General features: G+C 32.3%; 1 protein-coding gene across 5 annotated transcripts in view; it reads right to left on the bottom strand.

Moving 5' to 3' along the window:
• Positions 1-21,800, bottom strand: part of LOC123676886 (copper-transporting ATPase 1) — a 65,453-nt gene that overhangs the window by 20,694 nt on the left and 22,959 nt on the right. For all 5 annotated transcript variants that reach the window (XM_045613150.1, XM_045613151.1, XM_045613154.1 and 2 more), the window contains 6 exons: positions 5,503-5,655; positions 2,987-3,319; positions 2,737-2,931; positions 651-960; positions 435-594; positions 159-382 (listed from right to left, as the gene is read on the bottom strand). In XM_045613150.1, the coding sequence (XP_045469106.1) occupies positions 159-382; positions 435-594; positions 651-960; positions 2,737-2,931; positions 2,987-3,319; positions 5,503-5,655 (1,375 nt within the window). The remainder of the gene's footprint in view (positions 1-158; positions 383-434; positions 595-650; positions 961-2,736; positions 2,932-2,986; positions 3,320-5,502; positions 5,656-21,800) is intronic.

Genomic DNA, 21,800 nt, shown 5'->3' with positions numbered 1-21,800 from the left:
TTGACAGCGCCTATTCGATTTGAAAAAAAATTGGCTCTTGGTAATTTTATTATTTTACTACAAAGAGTGGTATTTTTCAATGTGAAAAAATTTTTGTGTCTTGTTTTATAAACAGACTGCGCCCCTTAAATTTGTCAAAAAAGTTCACATTTACTCACCCTGCAATTTTATCTGCAAGCTGTTGAATAGGTGCTTTCGATGTTTGCGCTTCTTCTACAAGCTTGACGATTTGAGACAAAGTTGTAGCTTCCCCTGTATGGGTGGCTTCAACAATAAGAAGACCATGCTGATTTATAGAACCTCCTATAACACTAGAACCTATTTTCTTTGGCACAGGCATACTTTCCCCAGTGATCAGACTTTCATCACACATGGATTGACCCTGAAATGAATAGACGTCGCTTGATGTTTCAAGAAATAATCATATGACTCACCTGAATAACTTTACCATCTACTGGTACTTTTGAACCAGGAATAACTTTCAAGATATCTCCTCTATGCACCAAATCTACAGGTACTTGTTTTTCGCTTTCTATTTCACCTTTTGGTCCCAGAGTTACAAGTAGAGCTTCTGTGGCCTTGAGCGACAATAATCTGCAAAAATTTTCAGAAAATGTATTTATTGACTGTACAGCAGGATCAAAGGTTACCTAGAGAGGGCTTCTGAAGTTTTTCCCTTGGCGATATGTTCCAACCATCTTCCTAAACTGATAAAAACCAACAACATTGGAGGTGTGTCAAAAAATGTTTGAGGAGATGTGTTTTGCTCTGTTACCATCGCCGCTACCACAACACACACGCTATACGTATAAGAGATCGAAGTTGCCATTGCTATAAGTACGTCCATATTTGTTGTGCAGTGTTGGAGAGCTTTATAAGCTTGTATGAAAAAATGGCGTCCTCCAAATATCAAGACTGGAGTAGATAGTGTCCACATTATAAGATTTTCTAAAGAAAGGCCTGAAAATTGCATTGAGTTGTATTGAGTTTCTTTACTGTATTTTGCTATTTTGAATCTTCAAAAAAAGAAATTTTTAACTCATTTTCAGGACAAGAAACATGTATTGATGATAATCAATTTCTCGCTCACAAACTCGCTTACTTCTCTGGAACACTGTAGAAAAGTAGGGGATCCGGTTCTATTTTATAGAAATATACACTGCGCAAAAAAATTAACGCACATTATGGAAATCTCAAATTTATTCTACAACTGAAGGTGTTCTCAATGATATATTTTCATCAGAATTATGCATACATATGTTATCCACTTTCAAAGTTTTCCTTCAATACAGATGTTTTTTCCCAGCAGGAAGAAAAAAAGATGAGATTATCAGATTTTGAATGTATTGGCTCCATTCTGAAATCAGTTGTTCTCGATCAATTCTAGTGATCAATAGTTTTTCTTTCGTTTGATTTTCTACACTCGATCGCTATGCAAAGCGAAACACGCAATTTGACCCAAGAGGAATGTGCCCAAGCGGTATAGTTTTGCGAGAAGAAGGGTGGACATACACAAGAATTGCAGAAAGGTTTGGAGTTTCCCATACAAGTGTGTCCAGAATGTTGCAGCGATTCAAGGAGACAGGTATGAATGTCCGAAGACCAGGACAGGGTAGACCACGGGTAACAACACTAACAACTGTCATTCAAGAACTTTACTTGAGAGTTTCTTCCTTGAGACAACGGTTTGCAACCGCTCGCCTCCTTCAAAATCAGCTTGAGCAAACTCATGGGGTGCAAATTAGCACTCAGAAAATAAGAAATCGCCTCAAAGAATATGATTTAAGGCCTCGTGTCGCGGCAAGAGGCCCAGCTCTTACCCCAGCCCATCGAAGGGCGCGTTTGGATTTTGCGAGAGAGCATATCCATTGGGAAGAGGCTGATTGGGAAAGAGTTCTCTTCACAGATGAGTCTAGATTCTGCCTCTACCATTGTGATCGACGTTCCCTTGTATACAGATGTCCACATGAAAGATATGCTCAGTGCAATTTCCTGAATACTACTGGTTTCGGCGGAGGATCGATTATGGCATGGGGTGGAATATCTTTGACTGCTCGCACAGACCTGGTGGTCGTTGATAATGGAGCTTTGAATGCCGATAGGTATATGAGGAACGTTCTTGAAGAGCATGTAGTGCCATTTGCCCCATACATTGGTGAAAATTTCATTTTTATGGACGATAATGCCAGACCCCATCGTGCGCGCATCCTTCAGGAGTACCTTGAAGAGGTTGAAGTCTCTCGAATGGAATGGCCAGCAAGAAGTCCCGATCTCAATCCGATTGAGCAGGTTTGGGACAACCTCAATAGAAGGCTGAAAAGTTCAGAAAATCATCCAGCTACTCTTAATAACTTAGGAATCCAACTCAGAGAAATCGGGGAAGGATTAGATCAGACCATTTTAAGATCACTCATTTTGAGTATGAACCGTCGTTGCCGAGCTGTAATTAACGCAAGGGGTGGAAATACCAAGTATTAAATCACTTATCAGCATTCCAGTATTTTGAAAATTGTTTATTTCTCTTCTTTCACATAAGATTCGGTGAAATTCTGAATTTCTCTTCCATTTAATGTGTCTTGTTTCGTTCAAAACCTAAGTGATAAAGTCAATGTAGAGTTAACTTTCATTGAAATTGAGATTTTCAGAATGTGCGTTAATTTTTTTTGCGCAGTGTACTTGTGTAATGGTTACAGAATTTTCTTCGCTTATATTCCTTTCGGGGGAGTAATTTCATACCTTTAACGACACAACACATATCCTTATGGCTCATGGTACCAGTCGACATAATAAACATAAAATACATCATGACCACCATGCAGGGTCCTCCGAAAATAAGAGAGACTAGAAAAGCATTCCTCCACCTACGAGTTTCTTCCTTCTGGTGAAGGTAGTCATCACCACGATCTTTATTCAGAAGCTCCGCAGTGAATCCTGAAACGAAAAACATGAATTAATTTTGTCGATCTTATAAATAATACGTGGTTACCTAAATCTTCTATGGCCTTGATGATATCTCTCGGACCGGTTTTTTCGGAGTCGTACAAGAATTTGCCCCTCCTTGTTGTAAGGGCCACTTTGGCCGAGAACACTCCTTGAAGTTTGACTACGCTACTCTCAATCTTGTACACGCAACTGGAACAAGTCATTCCTCCTATTTCTAGGTCCAATTCGGCTTCACTGCCTCCGCTCTGTACCAACACGATAGAAGGAAATCCAAGCTCTGATATCGAACTTGCTATATCATTTGGTGAAATGAAAGAAGGGTCGAAAAGAACTTCTGCTCTGGCTGCCAGAAGGGACACCAAAATTTTATGGCAACCTAAAAAAGTATCAAGTTGAAATTCAGGTAGCTTTGTGATTAACTTGACAATTTCTAACTTTCTTCCTGAAAGCAGTCATTTTGAGACCTTTCACACTATATGGGTGTGCATTGTAAACTTTACAATGCACTCCCAGATTATGTGAAATCAATATGACAGCTTTCAGGAAGAAAGTTAGAAATATGTTGCTGGACAAAACGATATATAGAGTAGAGTGAATAATTTTTTTGTAAAACGGTTATAAAGGGTGTTTTTTTTTAGAGCTATAGAACTTTAAATGGCAATAAAACAACGATGGATTATTCGATTGACATGAATTTTATTTATCCGTAAGATAATCTTGTGGCATTACATTTTAAATATGATTTCTGGCATATGACCGCCACGGCTGGCTCGGATGTAGTCCAATCTGGACGACCAATTTTCGATGACTTTTTCCAACATTAACACGGCGAATGTTGTCTTCCAAATGGTCTAGGGTTTGTGGCTTATCCGCATAGACCAATGACTTTACATAGCCCCACAGAAAGTAGTCTAGCGGTGTCACATCACAAGATCTTGGAGGCCAATTCACAGGCCCAAAACGTGAAATTAGGCGGTCACCAAACGTGTCTTTCAATAAATCGATTGTGGCACGAGCTGTGTGGCATGTTGCGCCGTTGTTGGAACCACAGCTCCTGGACATCATGGTTGTTCAATTCAGGAATGAAAAAGTTAATAATCATGGCTCTATACCGATCATCATTGACTGTAACGTTCTGGCCATCATCGTTTTTGAAGAAGTACGGACCAATGATTCCACCAGCCCATAAAGCGCACCAAACAGTCAGTTTTTCTGGATGTAACGGTGTTTCGACATACACTTGAGGATTACCTTCACTTCAAATGCGGCAGTTTTGTTTGTTGACGTAGCCATTCAACCAGAAGTGCGCTTCATCGCTAAACAAAATTCGCTTATGAAAATCGGCAACAACGGCAATCTCATTTTGGGCCCATTCGACAAATCTACGCCTTACTTGATGATCGTTTGGCTTAAATTCTTGCACGAGTTGGATTTTGTAAGCACGCAAACCAAGATCCTTTCGCAAAATCTTCCATAAAGTGGATGGACATAATATCCAATTCCTGTGCTCGATGGCGGATAGACTCATTCGGATCTTCCTCAATGCTACGCTCTACAGCAGCAATAGCTTCTTCTGTACGCACCGTACGGCGTTTCTGGGCATGCGAGTTATCAATGAGAGTAAACGTGGTGCGAAAACGTTCTATGATTAATCGAATTAACTGCTCTGATGGACGATTTTGTCGACGATAAAATGGACGTAGTGCGCGATACGTATTCCGCACAGAACCATTATTTTCGAAATAAAATTGCACTATTTGCAAGCGTTGTTCAGGCGTGAGTCTATTCATGATGAATTGCCAAACCAAACTGAGAATAAATCACTTGACAGCTGTCAAGTCGGTCGCCATCTTGAACAATAATGCCAACTTAAAGTTATATACCTCGAAAAATAACACCCGTTACTAAGATGTCTAAAAATATGGTGAATGCACTCGTCAAATTTTGAATGGAATGACATTCGACCAAATTGAAAATATTAGATTTTGTTCGTGGCGGCGCCGCAATGTCATACTTGTCATTTCCGTTGATTTTGATTGGATACATTAATTAAAACCCGATACTGACCAATCGAAAGCGATGTGTAACCGAGTATGATCGTGCAAAGTCGTGAAACAAAACACGAAACGTTTGCTGGAATGAATTCAAATATTTGTAATAGAGAGAGAGTTAATTTGTTGATAGCGCTACCTACAGTTGACATAACGAAGCTTATCTAATATTCTCAAAATTGGCAAAACAAAAGCTAATCAGTTCATACACCTGGTTTTTAGACATCTTACCCGTTACTTGTAAACTCGCGTTGAGCGCTTGTCATGTGAACGGGGTCTAAGAAATGTGAAATTTATTCAACTTAAGAATACAACTGTCTGAACTGACACTTTGTCAGAATTATTGATTAAAATATGACAATTCACATTATACAGGAAACAATCAATAATATATATCCCACCAATATAATCGAGAATAAAAGAATTACTCAGGTGACCATTTTGGCCGAAACGAAATTCATGGAAATATGAAATATAAAAAAAAAATATGAAAAAACGAATTTTTTACCTGTGATTTTCATTACATGTTTTTCGATTGCTGCAACACAAGAACCGCACGTCATTCCTTTTATCTGTAGCTGACATTTTTCGCAATTTATTTTTTCCTCTCCATCCAACTGAGCATTTGTCAACGCTTTACCATTCTGTTGTTTTCTTTTGTCTGAAAAAAATAATTAAATAGATTCTTTGTAATAATAATAATGAGTGAATGATTTACTACGTCGGTTGCGAGTTCTGAAATGTTTGGACTTTTTTCGTCCACATTTGATACAAGAATTTTGATATGAATAAATATGACAATTCGATTTCTGTTACTTCATCTCAAAATACATCTTGCTTCATTTCAAAATCATCTGTTCGTTTCATAGAATTATAAATCTATACTAGAATCAATTCATAGAGTAGGCACTCTGAGGGTCAATTAAATCATTGAAATTTAATTCAATTAATACCGGCAAAAATACTAGGCCACCTAAAATTTTGGTGAAGTTCGTTGACCAAGAACATAAGCAATTTTTCATCTATTTCAATCATTTTCATGCCAAATTGAAAATGAATTCTTTGGTAATAAAACCAACTCCAAAAAAACTTCCCGAAAATATTTATAGCTTATTTATACAGTGTGATGATAAGTTTTGTGATGTCTATAATTTGAAATTGCATATTGATTTCGTTATCTGAAGTTTTTCTGCATTCTGCCCAATTAGTGTTATCATGATCATAATTGGTTTGTAATGGTCATTTGTAAATCCTCCAACGCTAATAACAACTACATTAAGTATGGATCGTGAAGCAGGTAGGAAATCAGAGATACGTTTCCCATAAAACCCATTAATCAATGATAAGTGGTTAGAGAAGAAGAAAAAGAAGAAGAGTATACTTAAGTTGAGGTCGAGCTAAAATTTGTTAGTAATATTTAGTTTTCGAAAGGGCCAACATCGTTGTCGATACCTTATATTGCAAAAAGTAGTTTGGAAGCTCGGTTGTGAGAATGTCCATGAAATATTCATTAGAAATGTCACAAATGATGGAGAATAATAAAATTGATAACGAGATTTACGAATCTCAGTTGACAAGGCAAATTAAAGCTTATATTGAAAAGAGGAATGATAGATTATTTCATCTAGCTGAAATATTTGAGAAGCAACTTAATTCTATAAAGACTCCAGGGGATGATCTTAGAAAGTATATCCTCAAACTCCAGTTTCTTCAGAATTGGGACAAATATGCAGAGGAAAACAACTTATATGAAGAAGAAGAATAATTAACTAGAATATTTTGATCCATGTTACCAATGTATATTTTAATTATTTGTATTTTATTATATTTACATGTTTAATAAACTTGAAGTTCTCAAATTTTTGTTTTAGTTTGTAGGCGTAATTACTTTTACCTAATAAATTTCATTGAAACCATGGAGGCGTGCTAATTCAGAAAAAACAACACAGGATTCATGTAATTCGTTAGATTTTCTTTTATTCGATAATTTGTTCGCTTATATATATATATTGGTAGAATAGAGAAAATTAAATCCAAAAATAGTTAAGTGCATTGATCATATAGGTATAATTATTGCAAAAAATGTTACCTCACCTGAAATTGAGTTTGCATATTACATAATAAATTTACAAAAATACAATGTTATTGAATCACATGGGCAGTAATATTATTTTTATAGTTTTTACTGTCGTCAAATTATTTGGTGTATTATTAATGGCAGATTATAATAATTTATAATTATAATATTTTCATCGAATACTCATTCACCGAAAAAGAAGCAAATGATGAAGACATGTGTGAAATTTGCTGGGTTTCTTGATTCTACAAATTTCAAGAGTCGAAATTTCAGGTCGTTAATTTTTTCCTCAAACGATTGCAACACTTTATTATTGAAAATCATAAATTTCAAATGAATATATATAAATGATTAACGGTTATATAATATTGATTTTAAATTATAAGAATAACTTCAATTTTTGATATATCTAAATAGATTTATTCAGAATATAATTTTTTTAACACTGAGAAAAATATATCAGAGTTCATTTAGTTTTTTTGTCATAGAACGATTCACAGTTTTTATAAATTTATAGTATATATAATTAAAAGTTTTTTCTTCACCACATTATTCAATCTTTACTTTGTTATTCATATTGATTTCGTGATCTGAATTTTTTCTGCATTCTGCCCAATTAGTGTTATCATGATCATAATTGGTTTGTAATGGTCATTTGTAAATCCTCCAACGGATAACAACTACATTAAGTATGGATCGTGAAGCAGGTAGGAAATCAGAGAAACGTTGTCCATAAAACCCATTAAATCAATGATAAGTGGTTAGAGAAGAAGAAGAAGAAGAGTACACTTAAGTTGAGGTCGAGCTGAAATTGGTTAGTAACATTTAGTTTTCGGAAGGACCAACATCGTTGTCGATACCTTATATTGCAAAAAGTAGTTTGGAAGCTCGGTTGTGAGAATGTCCATGAAATATTCATTAGAAATGTCGCAAGTGCTGGAGAATAATAACATTGATAACGAGATTTACGAATCTCAGTTGACAAAGCAAATTAAAGCTTATATTGAAAAGAGGAATGATAGATTATTTCATCTAGCTGAAATATTTGAGAAGCAACTTAATTCCATAAGGAGTCCAGAAGATGATGATCTCAGAAAATACATCCTCAAAAACCAATTTCTTCAGAATTGGGACGAATATGCAGAGGAAAACAACTTATATGAAGAAGAAGAAGAAGAATAATTAACTAGAATATTTTGATCCATTTTACCAATGTACATTTTAATTATTTGTATTTTATTATAATTACATGTTTAATAAACTTGAAGTTCTCAAATTTTTGTTTTAGTTTGTAGGCGTAATTACTTTTACCTAATAAATTCCATTGAAACCATGGAGGCGTGCTTATTCAGAAAAAACAACACAGGATTCATGTAATTCGTTAGATTTTCTATTATTCGATAATTTGTTCGCTTATATTTATTGGGCGGATAGAGAAAATTAAATCCAAAAATAGTTAAGTGCATTGATCATATAGGTATAATTATTGCAAAAAATGTTACCTCACCTGAAATTGAGTTTGCATATTACGTAATAAATTCACAAAAATACAATGTTATTGAATCACAAGGGCAGTAATATTATTGATAATGATTAACGGTTATATAATATTAATTTTAAATTATAAGAATAACTTCAATTTTTGATATATCTAAATAGATTTATTCAGAATATAATTTTTTTTAAATTGAGAAAAATATATCAGAGTTCATTTAGTTTTTTTGTCATAGAATGATTCACAGTTTTTATAAATTTATAGTATATATAATTGAAAGTTTTTTTCTTCACCACATTATTCAATCTTTACTTCGTTATTCATATTGATTTCGTGATCTGAATTTTTTCTGCATTCTGCCCAATTAGTGTTATCATGATCATAATTGGTTTGTAATGGTCATTTGTAAATCCTCCAACGGATAACAACTACATTAAGTATGGATCGTGAAGCAGGTAGGAAATCAGAGAAACGTTGTCCATAAAACCCATTAAATCAATGATAAGTGGTTAGAGAAGAAGAAGAAGAAGAGTACACTTAAGTTGAGGTCGAGCTAAAATTGGTTAGTAACATTTAGTTTTCGGAAGGACCAACATCGTTGTCGATACCTTATATTGCAAAAAGTAGTTTGGAAGCTCGGTTGTGAGAATGTCCATGAAATATTCATTAGAAATGTCGCAAGTGCTGGAGAATAATAACATTGATAACGAGATTTACGAATCTCAGTTGACAAAGCAAATTAAAGCTTATATTGAAAAGAGGAATGATAGATTATTTCATCTAGCTGAAATATTTGAGAAGCAACTTAATTCCATAAAGAGTCCAGAAGATGATGATCTCAGAAAATACATCCTCAAAAACCAATTTCTTCAGAATTGGGACGAATATGCAGAGGAAAACAACTTATATGAAGAAGAAGAAAAAGAATAATTAACTAGAATATTTTGATCCATTTTACCAATGTACATTTTAATTATTTGTATTTTATTATAATTACATGTTTAATAAACTTGAAGTTCTCAAATTTTTGTTTTAGTTTGTAGGCGTAATTACTTTTACCTAATAAATTCCATTGAAACCATGGAGGCGTGCTTATTCAGAAAAAACAACACAGGATTCATGTAATTCGTTAGATTTTCTATTATTCGATAATTTGTTCGCTTATATTTATTGGGCGGATAGAGAAAATTAAATCCAAAAATAGTTAAGTGCATTGATCATATAGGTATAATTATTGCAAAAAATGTTACCTCACCTGAAATTGAGTTTGCATATTACGTAATAAATTCACAAAAATACAATGTTATTGAATCACAAGGGCAGTAATATTATTGATAATGATTAACGGTTATATAATATTAATTTTAAATTATAAGAATAACTTCAATTTTTGATATATCTAAATAGATTTATTCAGAATATAATTTTTTTTAAATTGAGAAAAATATATCAGAGTTCATTTAGTTTTTTTGTCATAGAATGATTCACAGTTTTTATAAATTTATAGTATATATAATTGAAAGTTTTTTTCTTCACCACATTATTCAATCTTTACTTCGTTATTCATATTGATTTCGTGATCTGAATTTTTTCTGCATTCTGCCCAATTAGTGTTATCATGATCATAATTGGTTTGTAATGGTCATTTGTAAATCCTCCAACGGATAACAACTACATTAAGTATGGATCGTGAAGCAGGTAGGAAATCAGAGAAACGTTGTCCATAAAACCCATTAAATCAATGATAAGTGGTTAGAGAAGAAGAAGAAGAAGAGTACACTTAAGTTGAGGTCGAGCTAAAATTGGTTAGTAACATTTAGTTTTCGGAAGGACCAACATCGTTGTCGATACCTTATATTGCAAAAAGTAGTTTGGAAGCTCGGTTGTGAGAATGTCCATGAAATATTCATTAGAAATGTCGCAAGTGCTGGAGAATAATAACATTGATAACGAGATTTACGAATCTCAGTTGACAAAGCAAATTAAAGCTTATATTGAAAAGAGGAATGATAGATTATTTCATCTAGCTGAAATATTTGAGAAGCAACTTAATTCCATAAAGAGTCCAGAAGATGATGATCTCAGAAAATACATCCTCAAAAACCAATTTCTTCAGAATTGGGACGAATATGCAGAGGAAAACAACTTATATGAAGAAGAAGAAAAAGAATAATTAACTAGAATATTTTGATCCATTTTACCAATGTACATTTTAATTATTTGTATTTTATTATAATTACATGTTTAATAAACTTGAAGTTCTCAAATTTTTGTTTTAGTTTGTAGGCGTAATTACTTTTACCTAATAAATTCCATTGAAACCATGGAGGCGTGCTAATTCAGAAAAAACAACACAGGATTCATGTTATTCGTTAGATTTTCTTTTATTCGATAATTTGTTCGCTTATATTTATTCGGAGAATAGAGAAAATTAAATCCAAAAATAGTTAAGTGCATTGATCATATAGGTATAATTATTGCAAAAAATGTTACCTCACCTGAAATTGAGTTTGCATATTACATAATAAATTTACAAAAATACAATGTTATTGAATCACAAGGGCAGTAATATTATTGATGATGATTAACGGTTATAAAATATTAATTTCAAATTACAAGAATAACTTCAATTTTTGATATATCTAAATAGATTTGTTCAGAATATAATTTTTTTAAAATTGAGGAAAATATATCAGAGTTCATTTAGTTTTTTTGTCATAGAATGATTCACAGTTTTTATAAATTTATAGTATATATAATTGAAAGTTTTTTCTTCACCACATTATTCAATCTTTACTTTGTTATTCATATTGATTTCGTGATCTGAATTTTTTCTGCATTCTGCCCAATTAGTGTTATCATGATCATAATTGGTTTATAATGGTCATTTGTAAATCCTCCAACGGTAATAACAACTACATTAAGTATGGATCGTGAAGCAGGTAGGAAATCAGAGATACTTTTTCCATAAAACCCATTAAATCAATGATAAGTGGTTAGAGAAGAAGAAGAAGAAGAAGAGTACACTTAAGTTGAGGTCGAGCTAAAATTTGTTAGTAACATTTAGTTTTCGAAAGGGCCAACATCGTTGTCGATACCTTATATTGCAAAAAGTAGTTTGGAAGCTCGGTTGTGAGAATGTCCATGAAATATTCATTGGAAATGTCGCATGTGCTGGAGAATAATAACATTGATAACGAGATTTACGAATCTCAGTTGACAAAGCAAATTAAAGCTTATATTGAAAAGAGGAATGATAGATTATTTCATCTAGCTGAAATATTTGAGAAGCAACTTAATTCCATAAAGAGTCCAGAAGATGATGATCTAAGAAAATACATCCTCAAAAACCAATTTCTTCAGAATTGGGACGAATATGCAGAGGAAAACAACTTATATGAAGAAGAAGAATAATTAACTAGAATATTTTGATCCATGTTTCCAATGTACATTTTAATTATTTGTATTTTATTATATTTACATGTTTAATAAACTTGAAGTTCTCAAATTTTTGTTTTAGTTTGTAGGCGTAATTACTTTTACCTAATAAATTCCATTGAAACCATGGAGGCGTGCTAATTCAGAAAAAACAACACACGATTCATGTAATTCGTTAGATTTTCTTTTATTCGATAATTTGTTCGCTTATATTTATTCGGAGAATAGAGAGAATTAAATCCAAAAATAGTTAAGTGCATTGATCATATAGGTATAATTATTGCAAAAAATGTTACCTCACCTGAAATTGAGTTTGCATATTACATAATAAATTTACAAAAATACAATGTTATTGAATCACAAGGGCAGTAATATTATTGATAATAATTAACGGTTATATAATACTAATTTAAAATTATAAGAATAACTTCAATTTTTGATATACCTAAATAGATTTATTCAGAATAAAATTTTTTTTAAATTGAGAAAAATATATCAGAGTTCATTTAGTTTTTTTGTCATAGAATGATTCACAGTTTTTATAAATTTATAGTATATATAACTGAAAGTTTTTTCTTCACCACATTATTCAATCTTTACTTTGTTATTCATATTGATTTCGTGATCTGAATTTTTTCTGCATTCTGCCCAATTAGTGTTATCATGATCATAATTGGTTCGTAATGGTCATTTGTAAATCCTCCAACGGTAATAACAACTACATTAAGTATGGATCGTGAAGCAGGTAGGAAATCAGAGATACGTTTTCCATAAAACCCATTAAATCAATGATAAGTGGTTAGAGAAGAAGAAGAAGAAGAGTACACTTAAGTTGAGGTCGAGCTAAAATTTGTTAGTAACATTTAGTTTTCGAAAGGGCCAACATCGTTGTCGATACCTTATATTGCAAAAAGTAGTTTGGAAGCTCGGTTGTGAGAATGTCCAAGAAATATTCATTAGAAATGTCGCAAGTGCTGGAGAATAATAACATTGATAACGAGATTTACGAATCTCAGTTGACAAGGCAAATTAAAGCTTATATTGAAAAGAGGAATGATAGATTATTTCATCTAGCTGAAATATTTGAGAAGCAACTTAATTCTATAAAGACTCCAGGGGATGATCTTAGAAAGTATATCTTCAAACTCCAATTTCTTCAGAATTGGGACAAATATGCAGAGGAAAACAACTTATATGAAGAAGAAGAAGAATAATTAACTAGAATATTTGGATCCATGTTACCAATGTATATTTTAATTATTTGTATTTTATTATATTTACATTTTTAATAAACTTGAAGTTCTAATATTTTTGTTTTAGTTTGTAGGCGTAATTACTTCTACCTAATAAATTTCATTGAAACCATGAAGGCGTGCTTATTCAGAAAAAACAACACAGGATTCATGTGCTTAGTTAGATTTTCTTTTATTCGATAATTTGTTCGCTTATATATTGGTAGAATAGAGAAAATTAAATCCAAAAATAGTTAAGTGCATTGATCATATAGGTATAATTATTGCAAAAAAAGTTACCTCACTTGAAATTGAGTTTGCATATTACGTAATAAATTTACAAAAATACAATGTTATTGAATCACAAGGGCAGTAATATTATTGATAATGATTAACGGTTATATAATATTAATTTTAAATTATAAGAATGATTTCATTTTTTGATATATCTAAATAGATTTATTCAGAATATAATTTTTTTTAAATTGAGAAAAATATATCAGAGTTCATTTAGTTTTTTTGTCATAGAATGATTCACAGTTTTTATAAATTTATAGTATATATAATTGAAAGTTTTTTCTTCACCACATTATTCAATCTTTACTTTGTTATTCATATTGATTTCGTGATCTGAATTTTTTCTGCATTCTGCCCAATTAGTGTTATCATGATCATAATTGGTTTGTAATGGTCATTTGTAAATCCTCCAACGGTAATAACAACTACATTAAGTATGGATCGTGAAGCAGGTAGGAAATCAGAGATACGTTTTCCATAAAACCCATTAAATCAATGATAAGTGGTTAGAGAAGAAGAAGAGTACACTTAAGTTGAGGTCGAGCTAAAATTTGTTAGTAACATTTAGTTTTCGAAAGGGCCAACATCGTTGTCGATACCTTATATTGCAGAAAGTAGTTTGGAAGCTCGGTTGTGAAAATGTCCATGAAATATTCATTAGAAATGTCGCAAGTGCTGGAGAATAATAGCATTGATAACGAGATTTACGAATCTCAGTTGACAAAGCAAATTAAAGCTTATATTGAAAAGAGGAATGATAGATTATTTCATCTAGCTGAAATATTTGAGAAGCAACTTAATTCCATAAAGAGTCCAGAAGATGATGATCTCAGAAAATACATCCTCAAAAACCAATTTCTTCAGAATTGGGACGAATATGCAGAGGAAAACAACTTATATGAAGAAGAAGAAGAAGAATAATTAACTAGAATAATTTGATCCATTTTACCAATGTACATTTTAATTATTTGTATTTTATTATAATTACATGTTTAATAAACTTGAAGTTCTCAAATTTTTGTTTTAGTTTGTAGGCGTAATTACTTTTACCTAATAAATTCCATTGAAACCATGGAGGCGTGCTAATTCAGAAAAAACAACACAGGATTCATGTTATTCGTTAGATTTTCTTTTATTCGATAATTTGTTCGCTTATATTTACTCGGAGAATAGAGAAAATTAAATCCAAAAATAGTTAAGTGCATTGATCATATAGGTATAATTATTGCAAAAAATGTTACCTCACCTGAAATTGAGTTTGCATATTACGTAATAAATTTACAAAAATACAATGTTATTGAATCACAAGGGCAGTAATATTATTGATAATGATTAACGGTTATATAATATTAATTTTAAATTATGAGAATAACTTCAATTTTTGATATATCTAAATAGATTTATTCAGAATATAATTTTTTTAACACTGAGAAAAATATATCAGAGTTCATTTAGTTTTTTTGTCATAGAACGATTCACAGTTTTTATAAATTTATAGTATATATAATTGAAAGTTTTTTTCTTCACAACATTATTCAATCTTTACTTCGTTATTCATATTGATTTCGTGATCTGAATTTTTTCTGCATTCTGCCCAATTAGTGTTATCATGATCATAATTGGTTTGTAATGGTCATTTGTAAATCCTCCAACGGTAATAACAACTACATTAAGTATGGATCGTGAAGCAGGTAGGAAATCAGAGATACGTTTTCCATAAAACCCATTAAATCAATGATAAGTGGTTAGAGAAGAAGAAGAGTACACTTAAGTTGAGGTCGAGCTAAAATTTGTTAGTAACATTTAGTTTTCGAAAGGGCCAACATCGTTGTCGATACCTTATATTGCAAAAAGTAGTTGTGAAGCTCGGTTGTGAGAATGTCCAAGAAATATTCATTAGAAATGTCGCAAGTGCTGGAGAATAATAACATTGATAACGAGATTTACGAATCTCAGTTGACAAGGCAAATTAAAGCTTATATTGAAAAGAGGAATGATAGATTATTTCATCTAGCTGAAATATTTGAGAAGCAACTTAATTCTATAAAGACTCCAGGGGATGATCTTAGAAAGTATATCCTCAAACTCCAATTTCTTCAGAATTGGGACAAATATGCAGAGGAAAACAACTTATATGAAGAAGAAGAAGAATGATTAACTAGAATATTTGGATCCATGTTACCAATGTATATTTTAATTATTTGTATTTTATTATATTTACATTTTTAATAAACTTGAAGTTCTAATATTTTTGTTTTAGTTTGTAGGCGTAATTACTTCTACCTAATAAATTTCATTGAAACCATGAAGGCGTGCTTATTCAGAAAAAACAACACAGGATTCATGTGCTTAGTTAGATTTTCTTTTATTCGATAATTTGTTCGCTTATATATTGGTAGAATAGAGAAAATTAAATCCAAAAATAGTTAAGTGCATTGATCATATAGGTATAATTATTGCAAAAAATGTTACCTCACCTGAAATTGAGTTTGCATATTACGTAATAAATTTACAAAAATACAATGTTATTGAATCACAAGGGCAGTAATATTATTGATAATGATTAACGGTTATATAATATTAATTTTAAATTATAAGAATGATTTCATTTTTTGATATATCTGAATAGATTTATTCAGAATATAATTTTTTTTAAATTGAGAAAAATATATCAGAGTTCATTTAGTTTTTTTGGCATAGAATGATTCACAGTTTTTATAAATTTATAGTATATATAATTGAAAGTTTTTTCTTCACCACATTATTCAATCTTTACTTTGTTATTCATATTGATTTCGTGATCTGAATTTTTTCTGCATTCTGCCCAATTAGTGTTATCATGATCATAATTGGTTTGTAATGGTCATTTGTAAATCCTCCAACGGTAATAACAACTACATTAAGTATGGATCGTGAAGCAGGTAGGAAATCAGAGATACGTTTTCCATAAAACCCATTAAATCAATGATAAGTGGTTAGAGAAGAAGAAGAGTACACTTAAGTTGAGGTCGAGCTAAAATTTGTTAGTAACATTTAGTTTTCGAAAGGGCCAACATCGTTGTCGATACCTTTTATTGCAAAAAGTAGTTTGGAAGCTCGGTTGTGAAAATGTCCATGAAATATTCATTAGAAATGTCGCAAGTGCTGGAGAATAATAACATTGATAACGAGATTTACGAATCTCAGTTGACAAAGCAAATTAAAGCTTATATTGAAAAGAGGAATGATAGATTATTTCATCTAGCTGAAATATTTGAGAAGCAACTTAATTCCATAAAGAGTCCAGAAGATGATGATCTCAGAAAATACTTCCTCAAAAACCAATTTCTTCAGAATTGGGACGAATATGCAGAGGAAAACAACTTATATGAAGAAGAAGAAGAAGAATAATTAACTAGAATATTTGGATCCATGTTACCAATGTATATTTTAATTATTTGTATTTTATTAAATTTACATGTTTAATAAACTTGAAGTTCTCAAATTTTTGTTTTAGTTTGTAGGCGTAATTACTTTTACCTAATAAATTCCATTGAAACCATGGAGGCGTGCTAATTCAGAAAAAACAACCCAGGATTCATGTAATTCGTTAGATTTTCTTTTATTCGATAATTTGTTCGCTTATATTTATTGGGAGAACAGAGAAAATTAAATCCAAAAATAGTTAAGTGCATTGATCATATAGGTATCATATAATTATTGCAAAAAATGTTACCTCACCTGAAATTGAGTTTGCATATTACATAATAAATTTACAAAAATACAATGTTATTGAATCACAAGGGCAGTAATATTATTTTTATAGTTTTTACTGTCGTCAAATTATTTGGTGTATTATTAATGGCAGATTATATATATATATATATATATAATCTGTATCCCATTTGATACCTTTCGGTGTATGGGTTTCATTATCTACATTTTCCAACTTAACAATAACTTAAGAATAATTCTAATTTGATTCAATGAATTTCTTCCATTCTGTCCTATTTGATGTCATCATCTCAGCTTCCCTGACGCTTTTCCCTCTTTTCTTTATTTCCTCCTCTACCATATCCTCCCATGTTTGTTGCGGTCTCCCCCTTTTTGCCTTTTTCTCGACTTTTGCCTCCCATATTTGTTTGATTGGTCTCTCCTCCTCCATACGATGTAAGTGTCCCCACCATCCCAACTGCCTCTCACCCACAAACCTTTCCAATGATTTTATCCCCAATTCACCTCTTATGTCGTCATTTCTCCTTCTGTCCATCCTTGTAACCCCCTTCACTCCTCTCAAAAATTTCATTTCTACTGCCTGTAGTTCACTCCTCATTCTCCTTGTTGTGTTCCAAGTTTCACATCCATACGACAGAACAGGTCTGAATATCGACTTAAACACGGTCATTTTAGTTTTCTCTTCGACTTCAGTTCTTCTTAGGAATTTCCTATTAATTGTGTGGTATAATCTGCCGGCTTTTTCAATTCTCTCATTAATCTCCCTTTCTTGGCTTCCCGTATTTTCTATGTTCACTCCTAAATATCTGAAACATTTCACCTTTTCAACTTCCTCTCCCTCAATTTCCAATCTCCAATCATCCTCCCGTTCATCGTTCACTTCCATCACTTTTGTCTTTCTTCTATTTATTTCCATCCCATATTTTCTCAGTATTCCATTCCATATATCCAAATTTCCCTGTATACTCCTCCTTGTTCCCGCCATCAATACGATGTCATCCGCAAAGGCACATTCTGATATTACAACTCTTCTTAAGTTCTTAAAACCAATTGTAAGCTTCTCTGTTCTCTCCTTTGCTTCTCTGATTATCTCATCCAAAAACAGTATAAACAATGTCGGACTCAGCACTCCACCCTGCCTCAGTCCCTCCTTTGTCTCAAATAACTCCGACTTCATATTTCTGACAATAACACAGTTCAAGCTTTCACAATAAACACTTTTAATAGACTCCACCAAATTTCTGTTTATCCCTCTTGTTTTCAATATATCCCACATTTTCGATCTACTAACCCTGTCAAAAGCTTTCACCAGATCTATAAATACAAAATAAGCCTTTCTTCCACTTCTTTTCATCTTATGAATGGTCTGTTTCAGAGTGAAAATGTGGTCTTGTACACTTCTCCCTCTCATAAACCCACTCTGAGCTTTATCTAGTGTGTCCTCTGTGCTTATTTTTAGTCTACTCTCCAATATCGCTTCGTATACTTTGAGAGCTGTACATAGCAAGTTTATACCTCTATAATTATCACATTTCTTTCTGTCCCCATTCTTGTAAGCTGGTACTATCATCGCCATTTTCCAATCTTGTGGTATTTCTTTCGAATTCCATGCTTTCTGACATATTTCCCTGAATACATTTATACCTTTTTCTCCCATGTTCTTCATCATTTCCGGTGTAATTCTATCGTATCCTGCAGCTTTTCCATTCTTGACTCTTCTGAGAGCTACCTTAACCTCTTCAATGCTTATCAAGTCTTCCCCGTCGTCCTCCCATCGCTTATCTTTTTTTTGTGTTTCTTCTTTTTTGACTTCATTTCCCTTCAGTAATTCAATGAAGTGTTCCTTCCATCTTTCCATTATTTCCTTCTCTCCCACAAGCAATCTGTTTCTTTTACACTTGATCGATGTATTGTCAACCTTCTCCCCCTTCCTCATATTTTTCATGACTCTGTAAAAAAGCTTTCTATTTTCCGTGTAATTTTTCTCCATTCTCTCTCCAAAATCTCTCCACGTTTTCTCCTTTTCTTCCAATGTTACTTGCTTAACTCTCTTCCTTTGTTCTTTATATTTCCGATAATTACATGCATTTCTATTCTTTAGATATTCCTTCCACAATATTTTCTTCATTTTAATTTGTGTCTTCAAGTTGTCACTCCACCAGGCTGTGCCCCTTCTGTTTCTCCCAATTTTAACACTACCACACACTCTTTTTGCTGATTCCATTAGTATATTCTTGAACCTTCCCCATACTCCCTCCACTCCCTCCTCAACTCCTATTTCCACCCTAGTCATATTCTCTTCTACATCTTTCCTGTATTCTTCTGCTACACTCATTTCTCTCAGTTTATAGCTTTTTATATTTTCATATCCTTCATTAAGTTGCCTATGTTCGACCTTCTCTTTTCCTTCACTCATTATCTTTGCTACAAGCATATAATGGTCACTTCCTATTTCCGCTCCCCTGTGCACTCTTACATCTGCGATGTCCCTTCTATTATCTCTTTCTACTAAGAAGTAATCTATTATTGATCTATCGTCAACGTTATGTCCATGCCTTGTGTACCTATGTACATCTTTATGCTCAAAGAATGTATTCGAAACTATCATATTATTCATCCTGCAGTACTCTATAAGTCTTTCTCCGTTGTTCGTTTTCTTTGTTTCTCCATATTTACCGACGATCCCATCTCTTCCTCCTCCTATTCCAACCCTGCTATTAAAATCTCCACACACCACGATTTTTCCCCTGCATTCCTCTGTTACCATGTTCAATTCTTCCCAAAATTTGTTCTTATCCTCCACCTTTGCGTCTTCATTTGGTCCATATGCTACTATTATGTTCCACAACTCGGATTTTTCTCTCCTCAGACGTACCTTCAATAGTCTCTCCGAATATACCTGCCAGTGTTCCACATATTTTCTCCAATTCTTGTCAATTATGCATCCCACGCCTGCCGCTCCATGTTGTTCATATTTCACTCCTCCGTAAATCATTAAATGATCACCCCTCATCACTTGCTCTCCTATTCCTTTCTTCTTTGTTTCTGTCACCGTTAATATTTTTATCTCATACCTCTCCAATTCCTGTATTAGCTCGTCCTCTCTGCCTTTTATACCTCTCACATTCCAGGTTGCCAACTTCCAGTTATCTCTCTCTTTTTTCTCTTTTACTTCTCTAGTTTCCTTACTCATTTCTTCCATTTGTGTTTTCCTATACTCATATTCCTTTCCTCGCTTTGTCTCCATCTTAATAATCAGCCGTCCTTTATCTATCCCTATTGGTTTTTTGAACTCTGACCCAGGTCAGATTTCTTCAGAACTTCTTGTTCCTTTACACCTTGTTCTCTTTCATCCCATACAAAAACCTTCTCTTCTATGAACAATTTTCTGTATCCAACCCTCACATTCTTCCCTCTTTTCTTCTCCTCCTTGCTTATTTCCACAATCAATGGCAGATTATAATAATTTATAATTATAATATTTTCATCGAATACTCATTCACCGAAAAAGAAGCAAATGATGAAGACATGTGTGAAATTTGCTGGGTTTCTTGATTCTACAAATTTCAAAAGTCGAAATTTCAGGTCGTTAATTTTTTCCTCAAACGATTGCAACACTTTATTATTGAAAATCATAAATTTCAAATGAATATATATAAATGATTAACGGTTATATAATATTGATTTTAAATTATAAGAATAACTTCAATTTTTGATATATCTAAATAGATTTATTCAGAATATAATTTTTTTAACACTGAGAAAAATATATCAGAGTTCATTTAGTTTTTTTGTCATAGAATGATTCACAGTTTTTATAAATTTATAGTATATATAATTAAAAGTTTTTTCTTCACCACATTATTCAATCTTTACTTTGTTATTCATATTGATTTCGTGATCTGAATTTTTTCTGCATTCTGCCCAATTAGTGTTATCATGATCATAATTGATTTGTAATGGTCATTTGTAAATCCTCCAACGGATAACAACTACATTAAGTATGGATCGTGAAGCAGGTAGGAAATCAGAGAAACGTTGTCCATAAAACCCATTAAATCAATGATAAGTGGTTAGAGAAGAAGAAGAAGAAGAAGAGTACACTTAAGTTGAGGTCGAGCTAAAATTGGTTAGTAACATTTAGTTTTCGGAAGGACCAACATCGTTGTCGATACCTTATATTGCAAAAAGTAGTTTGGAAGCTCGGTTGTGAGAATGTCCATGAAATATTCATTAGAAATGTCGCAAGTGCTGGAGAATAATAACATTGATAACGAGATTTACGAATCTCAGTTGACAAAGCAAATTAAAGCTTATATTGAAAAGAGGAATGATAGATTATTTCATCTAGCTGAAATATTTGAGAAGCAACTTAATTCCATAAGGAGTCCAGAAGATGATGATCTCAGAAAATACATCCTCAAAAACCAATTTCTTCAGAATTGGGACGAATATGCAGAGGAAAACAACTTATATGAAGAAGAAGAAGAAGAATAATTAACTAGAATATTTTGATCCATTTTACCAATGTACATTTTAATTATTTGTATTTT

The sequence above is a fragment of the Harmonia axyridis genome, chromosome 3 (assembly GCF_914767665.1).
Source record: "Harmonia axyridis chromosome 3, icHarAxyr1.1, whole genome shotgun sequence".
Lineage (NCBI taxonomy): Eukaryota > Metazoa > Arthropoda > Insecta > Coleoptera > Coccinellidae > Harmonia > Harmonia axyridis.
This window is presented reverse-complemented; position numbering and strand designations above follow the sequence as displayed.